Raw genomic sequence first — 23733 nt, 5'->3', positions numbered from 1 at the left:
CCAAGCTGTTTTTGCTTGACCTGATCTTCCTTAAATCTGCCATCCTGGCTAGAATGTCTGTCCTCTGTCTAGGCTTCCAGGTGGCCCCAGGGCATAGTGTGGATATATAGCCAGGGGCAGCCATCCTGTGCTGTAGAGTGTCTGAGCCTTTCCAGGCCTCAGATCAGAGCCTTTGCCCCTGAGCAAGCTCTGGCTGGTTAAGGAACAGAGTTCCCTCTGTGTGCAATGCACAATGCTGGCACTTCTAGCTACAACAGCACTGGCCTTACCAGTAGCCTCCTGATGCTCTTGTTTGTTACCTCTTTACATGCAGCAGTGGAGAGAGTGGTTGACCCTCTGCCGAGATCATGTAGCTGATGTAAGGTGGGGCCAGGATTCTAGTTCAGCAGTCTTGCCCCAGAGCCTGTGCATGTTTTCTCTACCACCCTACCTTCCAGAGAAACTCAGTTTAAGCCCTTTGCCTTATAGGTGGTAAAACTGAGAAGTTAAATGAGTCCCTTGGCTTAGTTGCTCTGAATCATCATTCAGGTTAGTGGCCAAGGCAGGTCACTTGCCATTCAGGCCTGTATACTTCTCAGCCTGTGATGTGTGAGGTCCCTTTGATAAGGAAGTGGTGTCAGGCCAACTGGTGGGCTGGGCCCAGGATATCTGCAGCACTTGGACAGCTGCTGCCTTAGGGGAGACTAGGCCTCTTGCTGGAACTTCTGTGGGGATGTCTTTAGGGTGTGGAGCATTTCAGGCACATACCAGTTTTATGGGCCTGAGACCCATCTGGACCTGTTTAGCCCTACCCTTGAGACTTCATGATTGGTTGTGTGTTTGTGTTCCGGAACAGCCTTGGTCTCCATTGCTTCTTCTGATGTGCAGCTCTTTTCCAGGTCCAAGAGTCCAGGCTGTATTTTCTGTAAGGGAACAAAGAAGGGAGTGAGATGCCACACAGCTCCCTGCCCTGATAGCCTTCATTGGCCTCTCATCCTTTAGTAAAGGTCTATTCTTAGATCAACCCAGTTCTCTTTTATTGCCTAGATTGCTTGTGAGTGGTTTTGGCTTTGCCCCGGAGAAACAGTGGGAGCAACTTTCTTTGTGGTTGCTCCCTGAGGGAAGGAGTGGGAATGAATGAGGAAATCAGGCCGCCCTCCTTTTAGTGCAATTCTGGTGGGCTCTAGACTGACCCTGGCCTCTTCACTACCTTCCTAGTTGATATTCGTGAAATCAAGGAGATTCGCCCTGGGAAGACCTCACGGGACTTTGATCGCTATCAAGAGGACCCTGCTTTCCGGCCAGACCAGTCACACTGCTTTGTCATCCTCTATGGAATGGAATTCCGCCTAAAAACCCTGAGCCTGCAAGGTGGGAGTCGAGGGTTTGGAAGGAGGTAGGGGTAGGTAAGGGGAATGCTTTCAGCCCTGCCCCCATGAGAGGTATGTGCCTTAATAAGCTCAGCTGTTACCTTTGCTCACAGCCACATCTGAGGATGAAGTGAACATGTGGATCAAGGGCTTAACTTGGTTGATGGAGGACACATTAAAGGCAGCCACACCCCTGCAGATTGAGAGGTAAGAACCATGCCTGATGTAATTAGGACAGGGGACCTTGGGGGTAAGGGCAGCAGGGGCAGGGACTCTGTGTGCCCAGACACCATCTGCTCCCCTTTCCCCCCTGGGATTGCCCTGGCTGGAGAAGTGACCCTCACCTCAGGTTTCTCTCTCTCCAGGTGGCTCCGAAAACAGTTCTACTCAGTGGATCGGAATCGTGAGGATCGGTAGGTGCTGAGCTGTAACTCATACTCAGTAGCCAGGACAGTAGCCTCTGAGCAGCCACCTGAAGAGCCAGAGGGAACCATCCTGCCTTAAGTGGGGTGGGGGATTCTGGCACAAGTCTCCTTCTGCAGAAAACCCTCTGGCGGTCATGTGCTCTGCCACAGGGCAAAGAATGGACATTCAGACCTGACTCTAGGTGTCATGTAAGTCACCCAGAGGGTCAGGGTGATTGGTAGTACATGAGGGGGGTGCCTTGTAGTTCATGGCTTTCACAGCTGGTAGGGCAGCCATATGGGTCAAGAAGAGTTGGGGGAAACAAAGACCAGATGGGATGGTGTGGGTGCTGCACCATAGTCAGGCCCTCTGATCATCCCAAGAAGTGGCAAACCACAGGAGGTTCTGAAGAGAAGAGTAACGTGCTCCGTCTTAATTTGCTCAGGAACATGTTGATGGCTATGTGGAGGGCTTTTCTGAGTGGCTTCACCCTCTACAAGAAAAAAGGCAGGACTTGGATCTGGGTGGTAAATGGTAGCAAGTGGTTCATTTCAGGCTATCTTCTATTTTGAAGACAGAGCCAAGAAAGAATTTCCTAACATATTGATTTTGGGGTATGAGAGAAAGTCAAGGATCAGTAGGCTTTTTGACTTGAGCAACTGCAAAAATGGGATTGCCATTGACTGGAGCAGGAAGACCTTAGGAGGAACACATTGTGGGGAGTTCAGGGGTTCACTGCAGGTGTGAGTCTTACAGTGTGTGTAGGATAGAGGTGTGGAGTTGGTAGGTGGGTAGAATGAGTTCAGGAGAGAAGTTGGACATACTGACTTGAGTATATTGATGATAGGGAAACTCCTGCGGGTAGGAAGTCATCACCCAAGGGGCAGGTGTAGCAAGAAAAGAGAAGAGGTCCAGGGGCTGATCCCAGACCATTCCCACATTAGGGATTGGGGTTGAGTGGCAGTAGTGAGGATAAGAGGAAGCCATGGAGAGGAGGGAGTGGTGACAACTGCGAGTAAACTATGTGCTTAGCAACATGGTGGGCAGAGCATCATTAGCCAGGTGGTAAGAGAGGCTCAAGGACACTAAGGGAGTGTGGGTGACTCTTCCCAGGGGTTTTGCCACAGAGGAGAACAGAGAGCTAGGTGGGATGACAGAACAACAGCTGTTCATATACTGATAGGAAAGAGGGAAAGGGTGGTAATCAGAAGAGAATATCCATTCCTTTCTGGAAAATGGGGACTTTGGCACATCAACCTCCTGGGTGACTCAGGGTCAGGTGAGGCAGTACTTGTGCACAGCGAGCACTTGCTCAACAGCAGTTGACCCTTGGTGCAGAACTGAGTCCCCTCAGGGAATTTCAGTGCTTCTTGCCAGGCTATCAGGCCAGAAAAGGAGTGTCCCCTCCCTTCCAACACCACCTTCCAGGAGAGAGCCTCCCTTCTCCATCTTGTCCATCCTGTCTCCAGTCTGCATCCTGGCCCCATTTTCTGGGCAACAGCAATCCTGGAAGGCAGGGACACATGGCTCTCTGAATTCTTCTCCCTGCCTGGCCCCTTTCACTTTGGTGCTAACAGCCTGGGGGCTGGGGTTCTGAGGTTTCTGGGTAGATATCAGATGGAGAACCCAGTTCCAAGCCAGCTGGACAGCTGGAGGCACAGGCTACAGTAGTGCTAGTGAGAAGTGGGCCGGAGATGGTTTTCCTTCCCTCCTATGCCTACCCTGCTTGACTGAGCCTCGTCACCTCTTGCCAGAATCATGAGCTTTTTTTTTTTTTGCATAGATGAGGAAACCTAGGCCCAGAGAAAGAAAGGTACATCCCTCACTGCTAGGTTCTAATCCAGACTTGCCATCAGGTTGCCAAGTTCTCCAACTAGAGTTGTTTACTTGACCAGCCCCAGGTGAACTCAACCATTGGGTCAGAGAGTGTAAGAAACTGGATGAGATCCCTGGGGGCGTGTCTTTTTTTTTTAGTATATCAGCCAAGGACCTGAAGAACATGCTGTCTCAGGTCAATTACCGGGTCCCCAACATGCGCTTCCTCCGAGAGCGGCTGACGGTAAGGGCCTCTGGGGACTCTGGCAGGGTGGGGGAGGCCAGGAGCCCCTCAGCTGTGCCCTAACCAACAGTCGTGCTCTGTATTATGCAGGACCTGGAGCAACGCACTGGGGACATCACCTATGGACAGTTTGCTCAGCTGTACCGCAGCCTCATGTACAGCGCCCAGAAGACGGTGCATGAGCCGCCTGTCCTCCCTGCCCTTGTTCTCCTTCTCTACCCCACCCCCAACCCTGCTTGCTTCAGCCCTGACGCCCTGCTTGGGAGCTTTTGGGTGCCATTGCCCCCTGAGGCCTGCCCCCATCTGTTGTCCCAGCCTCTTCCTGAGAGCCCCTTGCCTGTGTGATCTCCCAGGCTCTGTCCCTGACCAGGTTCTGTTTCCTGCAGATGGACCTCCCCTTCTTGGATTCCAGCACCTTGAGGTTTGGTTTGGAGATGGGAGGTGGGGCTCTCCCCTGGGTGATTCTGATTCAGGTGGGGAAGTGATGGGAGGGGTGAGCTATGCTGGCTGGGAGTTAGGCTCTGTCCTCCGAAGGGCCCCTGCTATCTGTCCATCATGTAGGCACTAGCCTTTTCTTTGTAGGACTGGGGAGCGGCCAGAGCTCTGCCGAGTGTCCCTTCCTGAGTTCCAGCAGTTCCTCCTTGAGTACCAAGGGGTATGGTTGGGCAAGGGTGTCATGCTGGTGGAGGTCGGGGGAGCATTCACCACTGACTAGAGGCTTGTCTCATGCCTGCTTTCCCCACCACTCAGGAGCTGTGGGCTGTGGACCGCCTCCAGGTGCAGGAGTTCATGCTCAGCTTTCTCCGAGACCCCTTGCGAGAGATCGAGGAGCCGTACTTCTTCCTGGATGAGGTGAGCTCCACCTAGGCCCTAGGAACTAGACTCTCCCCCGGGATGCCACCTAATGCCTGCTGGCTCTCTACCTTGCCCTGCCCAGTTGAGGCTGGGCACCCTCTTCTGGGTGGCATCCTGGGTGGCAGCTGGTGCTCACTTTCTCATCCCTTCCACATTTGTTCCTGGACAGTTTGTCACCTTCCTGTTCTCCAAAGAAAACAGCGTGTGGAACTCCCAGCTGGATGCAGTGTCCCCAGACACCATGAACAACCCGCTCTCCCACTACTGGATCTCCTCTTCGCACAACACGTGAGTGTGGCTCCTTCTACGCTGCCTAGCCCCTCTAGGAAGGAGGGCCCACTGGACCACACCTGCCTCTCTCTTTGACTGTCCAGGTACCTGACCGGGGACCAGTTCTCCAGCGAGTCCTCCCTGGAAGCCTATGCTCGCTGCCTGCGGATGGGCTGTCGCTGCATCGAGTGTGCGTGGGGACCAGGGGCTGGGGAGGGAAGGTGAGGGTCATGCTCCCTTGACCGTGGTGATATTACTCCTCAGTGGACTGCTGGGATGGCCCAGATGGGATGCCAGTCATTTACCATGGACACACTCTTACCACCAAGATCAAGTTCTCAGATGTCCTACACACCATCAAGGAGCATGCCTTCGTGGCCTCAGAGTGAGTGGGCATGGGGGTTCCGGGGGTGATCTTGGCTCCAGCTCTCTCACTCCCGGGACCCTTCATGTGCCCTGCCCCATCCCCCCTGCCCTCCATCTTTATTTTTCCTCTTGGCCTCTCCTCTCCTTCTTCTTGCTTGAGCTGTTGTTTCCCATGTTCTTCTTGTTTCCTGCATTTTTGGCCCACCTTTTTTATAGGTCCTTATGGCCTGTGGAACACCTTCAAGTCATCTCACCCTCAAAAAACATGTCCTTAACCTTGATCTTTTTAGTTTTTGTTTTGTTTTGTTGTTTTGGTACTGGGGATTGAAGAGACACTTCACTACTGAGCTACATCCCTGGCCCTTTTTATTTTTTATTTTGAGACAGAGGTCTTACTAAGTTGCTTAGGGCCTCACTAAGTTGCTAAGGCTGGCCTCAAATTTGAAATCCTCCTGCCTCAGCTTTCCAAGTCTTTGGGATTGTAGGTATGCACTACCACATCAGGCATCAGCCTTTATCTCTACAGGCCAGTGTCCCACTAGCTCCTTTTCCTTCATAGTCCAGAGAATTATCTGTGACTCATTCCTTAGTTCCTATTCATTACCTAACTTGTGGTCATTAATCTTTTGTACCTCACTGACCCTACCATAGCTGTATTTATTTATTTTTTATTATTTTTTTAATATCTTTTTTTAGATGGACCTTTATTTTATTCATTCATTTTTTAAATTTTATTATTTTTTTAACACTTGCTTTTTTTTTCTTTTGATCTTTATTTTTATTTATCTATGTATGGTGCTGAGAATCTAACCCAGTGCCCCACACTTGCCAGGCAAGTGTGCTACCGCTGAGCGCCAGCCCCAGCCCTTATTCATTCATTTATATGCTGTGCTGAGAACTGAACCCAGGGCCCCACACATGCTAGGCAACTTCTCCACCACTGACTACAACTTCAGCCCCACTGATAGCTGTATTTAGAGGCTGCTTCTACTCTTCCCTGACCTCTTTTTAGTGTAGAATATCTTTTTTGCACTATCTGGCAGCCTCCATAAACCAACCAACTCTGGGGCTTCCTTCTGCAGCACCTGCCCCTCTTGGTTCCCACCCGTTCCACTATACCAGTAGCTGTGGCCACAGCCGCCTCTCTTCTGAGAGAGCTGCTAGATTAGGATGCTCCCAGGTCCTTGGCTCCCAGCACCAGGGCTGTGGGTAGGGTGCTGTTTGGACTGAGCCTTCACCCCACAGAATTGTAGGGTCTGCATCAACTGCACTCATGTCCTGTCCCACAGGTACCCTGTCATTCTGTCTATTGAGGACCACTGCAGCATTGCCCAGCAGAGGAACATGGCTCAGTACTTCAAGAAGGTGCTTGGGGACACACTTCTCACCAAGCCTGTGGACATCACTGCTGATGGACTCCCCTCACCCAACCAGCTCAAGAGGAAGATCCTTATCAAGGTAGGGGTGGAGGGCTGGTGGGAGGAGCCCCACACTTGCAATGCCTCTCCCAGGCCAGGTTCTTGCTTTTGGTCTAGTCCTCCAGCAGGAGGTATAATTAGGACTGGAGCAGGCAATGCCATGACCTGGCCTGCTCCATGCAGCACAAGAAGCTGGCCGAGGGCAGTGCCTATGAGGAGGTGCCCAGCTCGGTGATGTACTCTGAGAACGACATCAGCAACTCCATCAAGAATGGCATCCTCTACCTGGAGGATCCCATAAACCACGTGAGCTCCCGGGCAGGGCAGGGCAGGGCAGGGCAGGGCATGCTGGCAGGGTGGTGAGAGCCCTGGCTCACAGGCCCCTTTGGTCTGTTCCAGGAGTGGTATCCCCACTACTTCGTTTTGACCAGCAGCAAGATCTACTACTCTGAGGAGACCAGCAGTGACCAAGGCAACGAGGATGAGGAAGAGCCCAAGGAGGTAAGGAGTCGGTCTGGGGCTTGGGGCTGGGCCAGGTCAGGGCTGGGGTCAGAGTCACCGAGTGGCTTTGCTATTGTCCTCCCCCTCACAGGCCAGTGGTAGCACAGAGCTGCACTCCAATGAGAAGTGGTTCCATGGGAAGCTCGGCGCAGGGCGGGACGGGCGGCACATTGCAGAGCGCCTGCTCACTGAGTACTGCATTGAGACTGGGGCTCCCGATGGCTCCTTCCTAGTGCGGGAGAGTGAGACCTTCGTGGGTGACTACACGCTGTCTTTCTGGTAACCTACTCCTAGTGCGTTCATTGCACAAGCTCTGTCAGTGTGTATATGTAGCCATGGCACCACCAGAAATGGTCATAGTTTTGACACTTGGAGCCTTTGTTCCAGGCTTCTGTGTGGAGTGTGACTTCTTCACATGTGCGTTGTGACTGTACACGTTTTTAATCCCTTTGACGGCCTCCTGTTCCTTACCTGAGCTCCTTTAGAGACTGACCTTCCTCTTTGAGACGTGATGCCTTGCTTGGGGTGGACCTTGTTCTTTGGAGCCCTGATCTGTATCTCATGACTCCCTCCATCCTCTCTTCCCTCAGGCGGAACGGGAAAGTCCAGCACTGCCGAATCCACTCCCGGCAGGACGCTGGGACCCCCAAGTTCTTCTTGACAGACAACCTCGTCTTTGATTCTCTCTATGACCTCATCACGCACTATCAGCAGGTGCCCCTGCGCTGCAACGAGTTTGAGATGCGCCTTTCAGAGCCTGTCCCACAGACCAATGCCCACGAGAGCAAAGAGTGAGGGAGAGGACTGGGGCTGGTGGGCAGGACCAGGGGTGGTGCTGGCTGGGGCCTGACTCTGCCTGTCCTCAGGTGGTACCATGCAAGCCTGACCAGAGCACAGGCCGAGCACATGCTGATGCGTGTGCCCCGTGATGGGGCCTTCTTGGTGCGGAAACGGAGTGAGCCCAACTCATATGCCATCTCCTTCCGGTGAGGGGTCAGCCCAGGGATGCTGGAGGGGGTGTGGGGCCTCACCTTGGTCTGTGCTGCCTTGACTCCATGTGACCATCCTGTCCTTGTGAAGGGCCGAAGGCAAGATCAAGCACTGCCGTGTCCAGCAGGAGGGCCAGACTGTGATGCTGGGGAACTCAGAGTTTGACAGCCTTGTTGACCTCATCAGCTACTATGAGAAGCACCCACTATACCGCAAGATGAAGCTGCGCTACCCTATCAATGAGGAGGCACTGGAGAAGATAGGCACAGCTGTAAGGGGATTGGGGAGCATGACAGTGGGGTCAGGAGAGACCCAGAATCTAATGGTCACTGGATAATCTGGCTGTACATGACACCAAGTTTTAGAGTGTTGCAGAAGCTTCCATGGAAGGGGTCTCAGACTGGGCGCCAGGAAGGGATTCTGGAGGGAGTGACATCTGAGCTGCATCTGCAAGGATGAGGCTAGGCATTCAAGCAGGATATCAGTGAGCCAAGGTGCAGGTTAACCAGGTCCTGAGCTCATAGAGGGAGTAGTATACAGATGCCAGAAACTTGCTAGCAGGCTTGGCCTGGACTTTCCTAGTTGAAAAGAGTGGGCCACACAGTGGGTTTGTGCAGATGCCCTCTGGGTGCTGGGATGGAGGGCAAGCTGCAGGGGAAACTAGCAAGGGAAGAAGCAGGGACTAATGGTGCAGTGGGTGACCAGGACTCTGGACCCAGGTCATGGCATTGAGTTGAAAGAAGATGTCTCGAACAGGAGATAATTGAGAAAGACTTGTCATTAGGGGACATAGGCATCCAGGGACAGGCAGGAACATTCTGGGGCTCTTGTGGACATTAGGTTCAGCTACCAAACAAAAATCATGGTTTCTGGTAACCTTTGGGGACCTAGCTGCAAGCCTCTCAGGAGCCAAAGTAGAGATTTTAGAATCATGTGTGCCTCAGGACAGGATATGCAAAAAGGAGAGGCCAGGCCCCTATGCACTTCACAAGTTGGGGGCTCTCAGTGGACCAGGTGTCAGTGAAGGGACTTGTTGAGGGGGGCCAGGTGGAGGCCAGCTGTGGTGGGAGAAAGGGACCCATGGGTACGAACAGCTGCTTTGAAGCATTAATAGATCTCAATGTGTCCTGTTTCCAGGAGCCTGACTATGGGGCCCTGTACGAAGGCCGTAACCCTGGCTTCTATGTGGAGGCAAACCCTATGCCGACTTTCAAGGTACAGCTAGCCCTCAGAACAGGAATCTAAGGCAGAGGGCATCTCCAACTGCTTAGCTTAGCTGCATTTTTGTATTCTGGGCCTGTCTGTGGTCTGTGTGGAAAACTGATTGTGGTTTGCTAAGGCCCAGGATGTTGTGAGAGATGTGTAGCTCTCCTGGGGCTGACCCACACCTTAGCCCTGTCCTCTGAGTTAGCTTGACCCTTCCAGATTGTTCCCTAGGGGTAACTCCATTTCTTCCCTGGGTGACAGCAGAGATGGGAAGCACACTGGTCAGTTGCTCTCTTGTGGAAAATCTTATAGGATTTTCCTCTTACCTCTGAGGTATTGGAGAGGATGCCCTATTTCTTACCCCCTCTTCTCAGCAGCCAGGGGCTCCTCAGAGATGAGGAATGATGGGGTTCCAGCCATGCCCATAGGCTGTAGGGCTACTGCAGAATCTCCCTTGCTGGCCTGCCAGCCCTGTTCTCTGGGGCCCAGGGTGGGGGTTGCAGAGTTCTACCTAGATAGCCAGGAGCTTCCCTGGCAGAGGCCCTCCCTCTCTCCACCCTGTCTGCCCTGGAGCCTCCTGCAGGGCAGTGTGGTGGTGAGGACTGTAACTAGGGCTAGTTGCCGGCAGTGGCCTCTCTCCTGACCTCAGCCTGGATGGGAAGTGTAAGCACGTGTAAGTACATGTGAGTCCTCGAATCAGGAGCCATAGGGAGGGCCTGTTTGCTTTAACCCACGTGTTTCACCCCTGCAGTGTGCAGTGAAAGCCCTCTTTGACTATAAGGCCCAGAGAGAGGATGAGCTGACTTTCACCAAGAGCGCCATCATCCAGAATGTGGAGAAACAAGATGGAGGCTGGTGAGCCTGCCCTTGGAGCCAGAGAGCCTGTGATGTGGTGGGCCAGGAGTCCAGGGCCCCAGCCATGTGCTCTGTGGAGTGTGTGTCGTCTGTGTGCACCAGCAGTGCCTGTCTTGGCCTGCTTTAGGTGTGGGAGCCCCATCTAAGGATGCTGTCCTTGTGGGAGTTTGGGGTGATTGCTGAGGGTTAGCACCATGTGGCTCCCACAGGTGGCGAGGGGACTATGGTGGGAAGAAACAGCTGTGGTTCCCGTCAAACTATGTGGAAGAGATGGTCAACCCAGCAGCCCTGGAGCCTGAGAGGGAGGTGAGTCCAGAGCCACACTGGCCTGGGATTTCCCTCTCCCAGGGTCTTCCTCTGCACACATCCATCACACATGGTCCCAGGCCAGCCTGTGTCGTCACAGGACTTATTGTTACACACATGCAGCCTCACACAGGTGGTGTGGCAGCTGTGCTGACCATCCTCTGGGCTTTGCTTCCACAGCACTTGGACGAGAACAGCCCGCTGGGGGACTTATTGCGGGGGGTTGTGGATGTGCCCGCCTGTCAGATTGGTGAGCCCCCATCCTTTCCTCTTGGCTTGCACAGTGTTCCTTGGGTCAGGCTCTTAGGAGGAAGCCAATGGCTGAACCCTCACTTCCCCCATATTCTGGACACCCCTGAACACACTAGGTTCTCTTTGGCCCCTGCATGCTCGCCCTGTGCCAGGCACTGTGGAGTCAGTCAGGATCATCAGAGAGCAAACATTTTGATGGCTGGCTGACTGACATCCATAGTTCTAATGGGTTGGGCAGCAGGGGTGTGTGACAGGCTTGGAGTTGGATGGGGTGGAGACATGGCCTGAGGAAGAGGCCTGAGTCGGGCAGAGCTGGGTTTGGAACTCTGGTGCCATCACTACTGACAGAGGCTTGTGTCCGAGTTGAAATGTTCTTTGTAAAATGAGTCTGCACAGTGATCTAACCCACCCAAAGGTGTGGTAAGGAGGAAATGAGATGAGATAGAATTCATTTGAGCCAGTGCCAGGGGTATGGAACAGGGAACACAGCTGTTTTTCCTCATTATCCCAGCCATCCGTCCTGAGGGCAAGAACAACCGGCTCTTCGTCTTCTCCATCAGCCTGGCATCAGTGGCCCACTGGTCCCTGGATGTTGCAGCTGATTCCCAGGAGGAGCTGCAGGACTGGGTGAAGAAGATCCGTGAAGTGGCCCAGACTGCAGACGCCAGGGTGAGAATCTGTTAGAACCTGAAAGGTGTTGGTGGGCAGGATATGGGTGTGTCAGGGAGCCATGGCCTCCAACTCCCAGCACCAGTCCTCTCAGCACAGCAGGTAGCTGACTGTTCTTGCCATACCATGGACCCTGCCTTAGGCAGGGACCCAGAAGAAACAGACACCTAAAGCAGTATGGTATGCTTAGGAAATGTGAAGTTGGAGGTACAGTCATCCGAGTCAGCTTAGTGGGCAGTTTAATAAAAGGCAAGAAGAGCTAAGAGAAGTCCAGGGCTGGAAGCAGGACAGGTACTCAAGAGGCTTAGGTGAGATGAGGCGGTCTAGAATAGGAAGAGGGCCTGGGTGGACTCCTGAGAGATTGCCCGGGAAGCACAGGCAGAGAGGCTAGAGGCTGCTGGAGAGCCGGGGGGTTCTGATAAGTTGCAGGCTGCAGAGGTGCAGCCAAGTGAGATAAGAAACAAAGTGCCCACCAGATTGAGCAGCAGCAAATGGTCTTGGTGACAGGACTGAGGCATGGGAGTGGCATGAGTGAGTGCAGGGAGTCTACAGTGGCTGGCCATGAGGGAGAGGGTGGAAGCTGGGGGTTTGGTGGGGAGTGGGAAGAGAAACCCCTTCCATGAAGCCTGGAAACAGAGGCCTTCTCAAGGGTAAGGGAGCTCCTGCTAGGAGGCTGATGCCCAGTGTTTGATGGGCAGATCTGTAGCTGCTATGGAAAACAGGAACCAGAGGAGAGGACTGGGGTGGTAAGGCTTGCCAGGAGTGTGCCTTGGGGAAGATGAGGTGCTGGGAGGCTGAAGGGCTGGATCCTGGGTCTAGACTGAAAAGGAAAGGAGGAGTCTGAGTAGAGGAGCTACCCAAAGAAGAAGCATGGAAACAACTGGAGTTCCAGGGGAAAGGGGACAGGAGAGCATTTGAGACTGGGTCTCTGCAGCTGGTATTAGACATGGAGAGGAGGGAGCTCTGTGGTAACTAAGGTGGTGAGAATCTTCCTTAGGTGCAGACAGAGATGGAGGTGGGGCATGAGTCCCCAGAATGATCTCAGGTAACCAAAAGGAGTTTTTTGCTCTGGGATGAGACTGCGTAAGGAAGTATTAGAAAGAATCACTGAGGAGCACGGCCAGCCCTGGGGTTCCCTGCCCTTAGGACATGGCTGGTAGTGAGAATTCTACCTTCTTAAGAGAGTTGGAGGACTCTCCTCAGGAACAGAATAATGAGGACTGTGACCTTATATATTGTCTGGTAGGGTCTAGAAGGTGTAGGGGATGGGAGAGAGGGCCCCAGAGCACCTGCAGTGTGGGTGTACCCAAGGCTGGCAGGGGCTTCCTTCTCCTGGGTAGGGCTCTAGCCTGGGGCTACAGGGCCTTGTGTGTGTCACCAGCTCACTGAGGGGAAGATGATGGAACGGAGGAAGAAGATTGCCCTTGAGCTCTCTGAGCTTGTCGTCTACTGCAGGCCTGTTCCCTTCGATGAAGAGAGTAAGGCGGGGCCCAGGTTGGGGGGGGGGCGGTGTGCTTGGGGCCTGGCGGTGCCTGCATTCTCCAGTGCTGGTGCAAGAGGAGTGTTTAGTGTCCTCCCCACCAGTGCCTGCAGACACTTTGTCTCCCTTTTGGCTCAGAGATTGGCACAGAACGTGCCTGCTACCGGGACATGTCGTCTTTCCCGGAAACCAAGGCTGAGAAATATGTGAACAAGGCCAAAGGCAAGAAGTTTCTCCAGTACAATCGGCTGCAGCTCTCCCGCATCTACCCCAAGGGCCAACGGCTGGACTCCTCCAATTATGATCCTTTGCCCATGTGGATCTGTGGCAGTCAACTTGTGGCCCTCAACTTCCAGACCCCAGGTAAGGCAGTGCCCTGGTGGGCAGGGGAGACCTGGGGTAGTTGGGCTGGGATGCACAGTAACTGGCTCTTGCAGACAAGCCCATGCAGATGAACCAGGCCCTTTTCATGGCCGGTGGACACTGTGGTTACGTGCTACAGCCAAGCACCATGCGAGACGAGGCCTTTGACCCCTTTGACAAGAGCAGCCTCCGTGGACTGGAGCCCTGTGCCATCTGCATTGAGGTAGGTGGTGCTCACCTGTGGGGCTTCAGGGTGGGAAAGGGATGCCCTTGGCTAAGGAATATTTTTGTTTTGTTGTTTTTGTACCAGGCACTTAACCATTGAGCCACATCCCCTGCCCTTTTTAGAGACAGTCTTGCTGATTTGCGTAGGGCCTTGCTAAGTTGCTGAGGCTGGCTTTGAACTCGTGAATCCTCCTGCCTGCCTCAGCGTCCTGAGCAGCTGGGATTACAGGCGTGCACCGCCGCTCATTTTGACACTGAGCTGGCCAAGAGTAGAGATTGTTTGGGACATCAGAGCTGGGAACTGCTGGCATGCTGGGGCAAGGGTACAGATCAGCATTTCCTGGGTCTTAGGGGCACTGGAGCTGGCCTTATGTTTGAAGACACAACTCTCCTAATATAGAAAGTAGTCAGCTGTGGGTCCTTGCTGTGGAGCTGAGCTGACTGTGTTCCCATCTTGGCACCAAACGAATCAGGTTCCAGTAAGGCCAAGCTGTAGGAAGCCACTAACTGGCAAGAGTAGGCTGGTCAGAAAGGCAGAGGATGGGCCTGGGGCTAGGGCCCCATTGACCATTGAGCCACATCCCTGCCCTTTTTTATGTTTCATTTAGAGACAGGGCCTGTGATGAGCCAGGAGCCTGCAGGAGCAAGCAAGAGTTAAGCTTGCTCAAGAGACCAGCAGCCTCCTGGCACCCAGGCTCCCAGAGCTCCCCAGCACATGCCTGCTGAAAAGTTGCGACAAGGGCCAACCCAGTGCTGTGGGTTCAGGGTGGGAGAGACCTGAGCAGAGTCTTAGAGGAGTGTAGGAGCATGAGCACATGACCTGAGTTGGGCATATTGAGGATGGGTGCAGAGCCATGGGTAAACTTTTTTTTTTTTTTTTTTTAGTCCTAAGGGGAAATAATTTCAAAGACTTCCATATTGAAATGGATTTAACATGAAGTGGATTGCAAAACTCAAAAATTTTGTCCCAAGTTCCAATAAATTGGTATAGGCAGCAACTGCTCTGGATCCCCTTAGGACCCTGACTTAATGGGCTGTGTCTTTGAGGCCCAGCAGAGGGCGCACTGTCCCTATGTCACATTTGCTGCCTGAGTCTCCTGCAGTGGAGACTGCTGGAGCCGGACAGCCCTACCCCACCTTTGCCTGCCTCACAGGTGTTGGGGGCCCGGCACTTGCCGAAGAATGGCCGGGGCATCGTGTGTCCTTTTGTGGAGATTGAGGTGGCTGGAGCTGAGTATGACAGTACCAAACAGAAGACCGAGTTTGTGGGTGAGTCTACCTTCCCCAGTCACTGCCTCACCCTCCTGGGCACTGATGTCCTCTCCCCACAGGTTCCGCCATACTCTTGGTGGTGTCCTGAAACCTTTTGCCCCTAATTTCACAGTGGACAATGGACTGAACCCTGTGTGGCCAGCCAAGCCTTTCCAGTTCCAGATCAGTAACCCTGAATTTGCCTTCCTTCGCTTTGTGGTCTATGAGGAAGACATGTTTAGTGACCAGAACTTTTTGGCTCAGGCTACTTTCCCAGTCAAAGGCCTGAAAATAGGTGAGGACCCTTTCTCCATATAATGCCCTATGGCCTTGCTGCCAGGGTGGGGCCACTTGCTTGGTGCCCTCCTGTGCTGAGGGCCAGGCTTTCCTCCTGTTAGGATACAGAGCAGTGCCTTTGAAGAACAACTACAGTGAGGACCTGGAGTTGGCCTCCCTGCTCATTAAGATTGACATTTTCCCTGCCAAGGTAACTATCAGGGTGGGTAGGCTAGCTTGGGGAGAGGGTGGGGAGCCTCCTGAGGTACAGAGGACCCCTTGACTTGCCTTTGTTGAGCAGGAGAATGGTGACCTCAGTCCCTTCAGTGGTACATCCCTGCGGGAGCGGTGCTCAGATGCCTCCAGCCAGCTGTTTCATGGCCGGCCCCGGGAAGGCTCCTTTGAAGCCCGCTACCAGCAGCCATTTGAGGACTTCCGCATCTCCCAGGAGCATCTCACAGACCACTTTGACAGTCGGGAGCGAAGGTGAGGGTGGTAGGGGGAAGGTGGTCAATGTGCAGCTTGGAAAGGGCTGCTGGATTCAGGAAGACCTGGGTCCTGCTTCTCCAGCATTTCTCCTGGATAGAAAAGCTTTGTTTTGCTCTGGGCTATCCCGTTGATCTACCAGGTCCTACTGCCAGTAAGGACACTCTTCCTTTCGTCCAGGGCCCCAAGGAGGACTCGGGTCAATGGAGACAACCGCCTCTAGTTGCGTCCCAGCTTGGTTGAGAGCAGCAGGTGCTGCACGCCTCGTGGGATGCCTTGGACTGGGTTTTGTGGAAGCCGCCTGCCATGGCAGCCTTCCTGGTCTTGCAGCCTGGAGTCTGGATTCCAGCAGCGAATGCTAGACAAAACCAAGCCATTAATGAGATGTACTGTTTTGGGCCTCCATGCCCAATTCTGGGTGAAGGCAAAAACTGTACTGTGTCTCGCACTAAGCACACACATCTGGCCCTGACTTCTGGAGATGGGTTCTTCCATCTTGTAGGGACAGAAGCAGGGCCGAAGCCCCTTGGAGAGGCTGCCTCAGCAGCATAGGAGGCTTCAAGGAGCCGCTGACATTCCTGAGTGGAGGAGGAGGAGCCGCCTTGCTGGGCCAGGGAAACAAAGTTTACATTGTCCTGTAGCTTTAAAACCACAGCTGGGCAGAGTGAGAGGGTAGATGCCCCCGCAGTTTAGCCCTGGAGCCAGGGTGGAGGAATGCAGGGCCTGTGTGGAGAAGGGCTCTGCCCTGCAGGGAGGAGGAGGACACAGCACAAGGGCACATTGCCCATGGCCGGGAATACTACCCAGCCTGAAAGATACAGGGGATCATGATAAAAATAGCAGTATTATTTTTCTTCTCAGTGGTAGCATAACTAAGTTATTTACTCCTTCTGCTCCTCACCCTTGAAGGGCCATCTCAGAGCAGAGCCTTTGGGAGCGGCAGCCAGCTGTGTTGGGTGGGGCTCAGTGTGGGGTATTAAGGCACCAAGGGGTGGAGGAGTGGGAGGGGAAGAGAAGAAAGGGCCAAGCCTATCCTGGTGAGCTTTTTATTTCTTTTTTTTCTTTTTCTTCTTTTTTTTTTTTTTTTTTAAGCAATGAAATGAAGACTCAATCTATTCTCCCTTAGGAACAGGAAGGGAATTAAGGAGCTGCTGCCTCACAGGTAGGGAGAGTCAGTCAGTCAGGTGCTGACCCAAGGTGTTGGCTCAGCACAACTTTTGTCTAGTTGGTAAAAATATGCAGGGAAGGAGATGGAAAGCTCGGGAAGGCAGCCCCTACCTCTGAGGATAGAGGCTGGGGTCCAGGCCCGTGGGCGCAATGGTGCCTCATAGCATAGCCAGCATTCAGCACACGCAAACCCACTGCCCACGTTTGGGCTCAGGGTTGGCCATTTGCTAGTTCTGCTGCCCTCTTAAGATCTGACTGCCAAATAAATCATCCTCATGTCCTTTTTCCTTTAACTCGTATGCTTTGTGGAATGGGGGCTCAGGGAAACCGGTTCTCTGGTGATTATTTGGCAATAGAAGCTGTGTGAGACATTTCTGGAAACCTCTCAGGTCCAGCCAATCTTCTTTCTGGACGAACGGGAGGTATAAGGCCACCTTCTCACCTGTAAGAGCTTCACCATCCCATTGTGGAGAGAGGATGGTTGGTTGGTCCTTTTGCACAGAGAGGTGGTTGGTGGGAATCCCTTTTTCCTGCTTCAGATTCTTGTGGACCAAGGAGAAAGTGTTCCTTCTGGAGCAGGGAGTGGTCTGCTGGCATTGCAGATAGATAGGGCCCATCCATGTCGCCATGTGATGACAGTCTGTTGGTGCTGACCACAGTAATGCCTTCATTGACTGAACAAGTGTCCTGGAATGTGGCCTGAGGGAGGCCCATCTCTGCCTTCCCTTAGCAGCTTCCAGGACAAAAGGCTCACCTGCTGTGGGCTCTTTACCACATTGCCTTTGCCTCTACTGCTGTTTGATCCTTCCTAGTGGAAAATATCCTTAGTCGAGCAAACATACAAATCAGTTTCATTTCACATTCCTCCAGCCATACCTGACCATTGCTGATTGACCCAGTGGGGACCATCTTTGTTGGACTGAATGTTTTGGCACCCTGTGGTCAGTTGCCTCACCTACACACAGGCTGTGCACCTGAGACAGTGGGTGGCACTGCCTTCCACCCACTGGAAGTCTCAGCCCTGGTAACACCCGAGTACCCCCCATGGAGTCTCTGAAAAACACTGGCACCTGAACACTCTCTCCCTTGGGTGTTGTTTGCGAGTTCCTTAGGTGATGACATTGAGTGATCAGGGTTAAGAAGCACTGACTCTGGCAGAGGAAACCAGAAGAAACAGGGTCAGAGGGGAAGTGAATGTTACCAGGAACAGAGGCAAAGAGAAGTGGCCCATCTCCCAGCTGGCTGGCAGACCAGGGACAAGTGGAAAGGGTCAAAGGAGCAGACTTTAGCTTTCAACAGCTTTTACCCAGTGGACACAAGTGGAGAACATTGCCAACAAGGTCTGAGCATTCCACTTCCTGCCGCAGGGCAAAAGGCTGCTCTTCAGGAAGAAAGCAGGAGCAGTTTGTGATCTCGGTTGAGGAAACCCATTAAAAAGTATAGCGCAGGGGCTGGGGTTATGGCTCAGTGGTAGAGTGCTCGCCTCGCGCGTGCAAGGCCCTGAGTTCGACCCTCAGCACCACATAAAAATAATAAAGTTATTTTTTAAAAAAGAAGTATTTTAGCGCAAAAAGGGCAGGAGGTTTCCTCGTACGGAGCACATCCTGGACTTCAATCTAAGGGATGGACCTGGGGCAAGAAGAATCTTAACTTGCCTACCAGCTCACCATATTGATTCTCTTGAAGGGAAAAAGAATGGTATCAGGGTGTTCTGCCACACCAGCAAAGTGAACAAAAAGGTCATGCCTCCTTGGTCAAGCCCTCAGCCTGAGTATTCTCCCCGGGTCCTCCCGGGGTTAATCTGAGCATTTTGTACAATAGGACTTAGGCTAAAACCAAGTTGCAAAATTCGACTAAATTTTTTTGGGGGGGTGGCACAAGGAAAAGGAGACAGACATTAAGGCACAATAATAATTTTGGTTGCAACCATTCTAGAATGGAGAGGAACTCTACTTGTCCACCAAAGTTTGTGAGTTTGTGATCAAGTTTGGCCCACAGGATACATAAGCCAGTTTTTTCCCCCTTGACTCCCCACAAAATACTTCAGCAGATGTAAAATATATGTACATTTTTATTTAGGAACGATCAAAAGGTTTGAAGTACCACTGAGGCCCATGTCAAACTGTACAAGTAGTTTGTCCCTGTTCCCCTCCCTTATCCAAGTCCACAGATACAAAAATCTAGGAAATGTGCAATTTGCATCTTAGAAATAGCAGCATCCCCACAGGGGACCTTGTGAGGCCTGGAGACCCAGCCCAAAGAGGGCAACCCCATGCCTCCCGCCTCAGCACCACCACAGTCCACACCAAAGGTAAGCTCCATCTTTGTCAAAAGATTTATGCAGAGTAAAGAATTCCCCTTCCACTCAGACCCAAATGACAGAGCATGCCTTTTTCTCAGTTTGGTTTCATGCTTGGTCACAATAGGAGGTGGGACCCTCAAATAGTTTAGAGTTTCAGTTTGCCTCTGGACAAACAGGACAGTAGCCCTTCACTCATTACTCGGATGATCACTTCTGCAGTTGTCCCTAGGAGACAGGAAGCACTCCAGAGGCAAATTGCTCACGTCACTCCCCAGGCTCACTTCTCAGTAGTCTGGCCCACAGAGAACAAAGGGGTTTGCACTGAAGACCAGAACATAAATGGGTGCTAGAGGACTAGGAGTCAGGACTTAGTGAGAAAGGAATCTGCAGGCCTTTGGCAACCCCGAAAGACTGCATCAATAAGACTGAATGAACAACGGCCAGCAGGGCAGAGGGGAAGGTTGGCATATTTTGTTTTTAACAACAATTGTGGCACAGTCTGACCCTTCTGCCACAGCTAAGAAAGCAGCTGCTCAGGAATTGGCAGGAACTCACTACCCCAGTGTGATCATTGCTCCCCTGGCCCTCACCCAGTTTCCCAAGGAGCAACCCAGTTGTCATGGTGGAACCCTGCTTGTGAGTGGGTGCTAGCTTGCTCTCCAGCCAACAATCTCACTGCAAGAATGTATGGGCAAGAACCACGGGTGAATGAGAAGATATCTCTTTAAACACAAAGTACAGGGTTGATAGTACCATGTGACCCTCTTAACCATGTTTCTGCTCTGGAGCTTGGTGCTTGGGAAGGACTGAGCACTTGCAGTCTCTATCCCAGACTTTTCACCTTTGACTCCAATCAAATTAATTCAGAATCACCTAATTTTCATGGAAGGGAACCAAAAACAGCTGTTCATTAACACAGGCAGTTGCCCATGTGTGTGCACAACTGGCACATGTATGCATGCACACACCCAAGGAAGAGGCACTAATGGCAGGTGAACACAGGCCCCCCACAGGGTCCTGGCTTGCCACCTGCCCAGACAGCAGGAAGGCACCAGGCAGCAAAAAGAGCTACCCTCTCTTCTCTCCACTCTGCCCAGTTCCTGCCAAAACCTCAGGAAGGGCAGATAATAATCAGTAACTCCACAAATCCTCACAGTCCTGTAGACCCAAAGATCAAGGAAACAGGTACAGGCTCCTGTCCTCATCCATGTGGCAACCAGGGTCTGCCTGGTCTCATTCCCAGACTCCAGGGCAGTTAGTTACGAGTGGGTAGCTCCTGCTGGACCTTTAGCTAAAAAGGAATGCCTATCATTTCTGCAGGTTAGTGAAGGACCAAGTCCACTTTTAAAGAGAAGTTCAGGTTTATGGGCAGGACAGGATGGCTGACTAGTGTTGACAAGTGAGTCCAGGACATAAGACCCAAAAGCAGGCTCTCCATCCTCTCTAGGGGCACACATCTGTACAGGTTCATTATACCTCACAGCCAAGTGCAGGTGCTGGGTCAGCTGAGAGTACTTGGGTTTGCCGCTTCACCCCAGCTCCCAGTGTGGCCTGGACTCTGGCAGGAACAGATTCTATCCAAGGCCTGCCAGTTCCATTGGGATTTGGGGCTGGGCTGGGTAACAAGCCAGGCAGCACTGTGGTCACCACTTCCATCCAGTCATTTGGCCAAAACCAAAATGGTCACTTTGTTGATGACATCCCCACAGTCTCATCAGCCCTGGGTTGCATGGCTGCACATTTAAATGGGCCAGAGCAAACAGCACAGTGGGCATGTTGGGTTGAAGCCTAGGTCCCCTGCAGAGGGGACTTGTGCTCAGAGAAAGTCTGAAGCTCCACAGGCACTGAGCTCATCAGAGACCAGGTGCTCCTGGGAACCGTGTCCACTGTCAGGGAAGACAGAAAGAAGCCAAGCTGGGAGAAGTTGAAGAGGAGCTCCAGGCCCCACTAGCTGGCTTTGGTCAGGACAAGTTGGCGGTAAGACCCGCACACATCCAGAGGGCTTTTTTCCTCCAGCACACAACTGTGCTTTGAAAATGAGTGCGATGCATGAAAATTAAAACTTAATACAGAAGCACATCTCCTGCAAAGGTCAGACCAATGAACTTCCCCCAGGTAAACTGAACATGGGTGTGGGGGAAAAGCTCCAAGACTTGTTTTTAGATTAGACTTGTTTTTAGATTTTCTTCCTGACTGGTTCTCTCCCGCCAACCTTTAAACATAGGCTGTGATGTTTGGACTGCAAAGCGACTAATCCAAGAATCCTGGTCCACATGCAGGTGAGGAAGATGACAAGCAAAAGGGCCCAAGACTGGAACAGTATAAGCAGACAAATCCCGAGGAAGGATGTGCAAAAAGACCAAGTCCAACCAGAGAGGCTACCCCCAACCCTCCATGGAAGGCAACTGGGGGACAGATGTGACAGAACCAGAAAGGAGAGGAAGGGAAGACAGGATAAAAACCCACGAGAACCACATGGCAGCCTGTAGAACTCACTAGAGCTTCCTGATGGGATGGCCTCCTAAGGCCACTTAGGACGAGCCCGTGAGTGCAAGTGGAAGCCCTTAAGGTGCCACCGACACTCTGCCTTTTCTGCTTCCAGAGAGCAGAGTGCAGAGTCTTGGACCCAAGTGCTTTGGTCCACCTGACCAGCCACTTGTCACTCGGCCAAAAAAAGGAGCTCTCAGTCACTCTGAGCCATACAACTAGGGCCTTCTTTTTCAGGAACCCAAGAGACCTGAAAATACTTCCCCTCCCCAAATCAAATAGCTCTTCTATGGTCAAAAATTAAAACAGGTAATCAAAATATGTAAAAAGTATATTATCAAATTCAAATTTCCTTTATCAGAACTGTGATCTGGTTTCACCTAGTAGAACTTAATTTACAACCTCAAGTGAAAAACACAATAAACCAAACAGGCATAAGACACCAGCAATGAGAAACACTGGAAGACAATCCACTGCCTCTGATAAGCCCAGGTGCAGAGGGGAGGGGGGATCCGTCCTCTGGTAACATAAGCTTTTCTTCAGGAAAGAACAGCCACCCACTCACCTTGCTTAACTTGGCAGCCCACAGCCAGTCTTTTATTGAAAGGGACAACACAGAATTTAACCCTTCAGCAGTGTGCAATACCAGTGATCTGTCTTGTGACAAGCTGCCGGCCTGGTGACCACACCCCCTCACCACCATTGTCAATGTGATTCTGGACTCTGGGCACATGTGGATGGGTCTCTGTGCTTGGCACCCGAAGCCCTGGGTTCCATAATGATATCCCTTTAAAGCACCTGCTTCATGACCACTTCTCAGTGTCATGTTTCAAGCAGAAGGTCCAAATCCCACTTTCTCACTCCCATTCAGGAGCTCAGGAAGAAGCAGGGTCTGTCCAGTCTGCGGGGCTCTTATCTGGTCAGTCTTACTGTTTGTCGTGTGCCCCTAGCTGATGGGAAGGGCCAACATCTGTGAGAAAAACATGCCAGTGCTGGCCTCACCATAACTACTCCATAACTACTCCACCCAAAAGATGAGCTAGTGCCTGGGGCTGGGGTGCAGGGTCCTGCACAAACTTGTCTACCATGGACAAGTTTTTTCTGTTTTGCTGTTTGGGTTGTAAATTGAATGTCAACGCAGATAACCACAAGAACCCTCTCTGCAGACACTAACGTTCAGCTGGTGCACACAGACTCGAGGTGAGGCTGGCAGGCATGGGCTGAGGCACAGAGTGGTTTCTCAGACACTTGGAGATGGCTTCATGCTGGGTTGCCACTGCCACCAGTGTACAGCAGTCCCTGCCCGCACACAGGCTGCTCCCCAACACCCACGTGCCGTGAAGCTCAAGTGTACACATCAGATGTTCACTTTACAAGTAAGGTAGCAAATGAATATCTGTACTGTATATGTGGATATATAAATTAATCTGAATGTACATAAAAACTAAAGGAAAGATTCCAAGTGTCTGTTCTCTGAAGGAAGGCGATCACTTGCCATTCTTGACAGTTCCTCAAAGGCTTTTGAGACTCATAGCTTCACTCCCCAAATGGAAAGGAAACAAAAATAGGCTGCAAAACTTGCAGAAGTATTCACAAGTCCCCAGTTTGAGACAAATAAGAGGTGGTCCCTATTGGGCTAGGGAGGGCTAAAGAAAACACTAATTTAGAACAATGGTTCGAGGGCTTTGAGTTTCCCAAGAAAGCCCTCTCCTAGAAGGCAGAGGCTGCTGGCACCAAGCTCATCCCCACAGCCCAGCCAGCAAGATGGTGTGACTGCTCCACTTTCCTGGGTACATAGAGTGTAACCAGCGCTTAATGCCTCAGCCCTTCCCTGCCCAGGTCTCTTGGTGCCCCAGGCAGCCCAGGCCCAGCAGGAGGGGCCTCCACGTGTGCCTGGCACTGCAGGAACCAATGTCTTTGGTTCACTTCTAAGAGGTTGGTGAGGCCACAGGTGACACATCCTCAGCCCACCCCCTTTGCTAGAGTGGCCGGTCTTGAGGAAATCGGGGCTTTTCTAGTTAGTACAACTCTGTAAGTTTCCCATTGTTTCAAAGGCTTCTTTTCCTGTGATTTTCTCAATTCAAAGGAGGACGTGAGGGTTAGACTACATAAGCATTCTTATTTCCAAGTTTAGGGACAAAAATGCAGAACTTCAGAGACTCCCTCACAAGGACCTGTCCAGTGATGTCCAGCAC

General features: G+C 52.2%; 1 protein-coding gene across 1 annotated transcript; it reads left to right on the top strand.

Annotated features, from left to right (window-relative positions):
- Window positions 1-1170: 1170 nt before the first annotated feature.
- On the top strand, window positions 1171-17042 carry Plcg1 (phospholipase C gamma 1). Its single transcript, XM_015480641.2, has 31 exons — window positions 1171-1350; window positions 1463-1556; window positions 1715-1762; window positions 3729-3813; window positions 3904-3987; window positions 4200-4234; window positions 4396-4468; window positions 4564-4665; window positions 4838-4956; window positions 5043-5128; window positions 5203-5323; window positions 6594-6762; window positions 6906-7028; window positions 7122-7223; window positions 7315-7502; window positions 7814-8014; window positions 8090-8209; window positions 8304-8484; window positions 9351-9428; window positions 10171-10274; window positions 10484-10580; window positions 10761-10830; window positions 11344-11501; window positions 12883-12979; window positions 13120-13344; window positions 13419-13567; window positions 14724-14838; window positions 14954-15115; window positions 15219-15307; window positions 15398-15582; window positions 15763-17042. The coding sequence occupies exons 1-31, from the start codon at window positions 1317-1319 to the stop codon at window positions 15803-15805; spliced, it is 3537 nt and encodes a 1178-aa protein (XP_015336127.1). The 5' UTR covers window positions 1171-1316; the 3' UTR covers window positions 15806-17042.
- The last annotated feature ends 6691 nt before the right edge of the window (window positions 17043-23733 follow it).

This window comes from Marmota marmota, unplaced genomic scaffold (genome assembly GCF_001458135.2).
Source record: "Marmota marmota marmota unplaced genomic scaffold, marMar, whole genome shotgun sequence".
Lineage (NCBI taxonomy): Eukaryota > Metazoa > Chordata > Mammalia > Rodentia > Sciuridae > Marmota > Marmota marmota.
Note: the sequence above shows the minus strand (reverse complement) of the source record. Positions and strands in the feature narration are given on the sequence as shown.

What these genes read in the sequence shown, in the direction of transcription:
- Plcg1 (XM_015480641.2), top strand. Translation starts at nt 1,317, where the DNA reads ATGGAATTCCGCCTAAAAACCCTGAGCCTGCAAG. An exon ending in ATGAGGAAGAGCCCAAGGAG is followed by an intron (nt 7,224 to 7,314) that starts GTAAGGAGTCGG and finishes TCCCCCTCACAG; the next exon opens with GCCAGTGGTAGCACAGAGCT. An exon ending in GAGAAACAAGATGGAGGCTG is followed by an intron (nt 10,275 to 10,483) that starts GTGAGCCTGCCC and finishes TGGCTCCCACAG; the next exon opens with GTGGCGAGGGGACTATGGTG.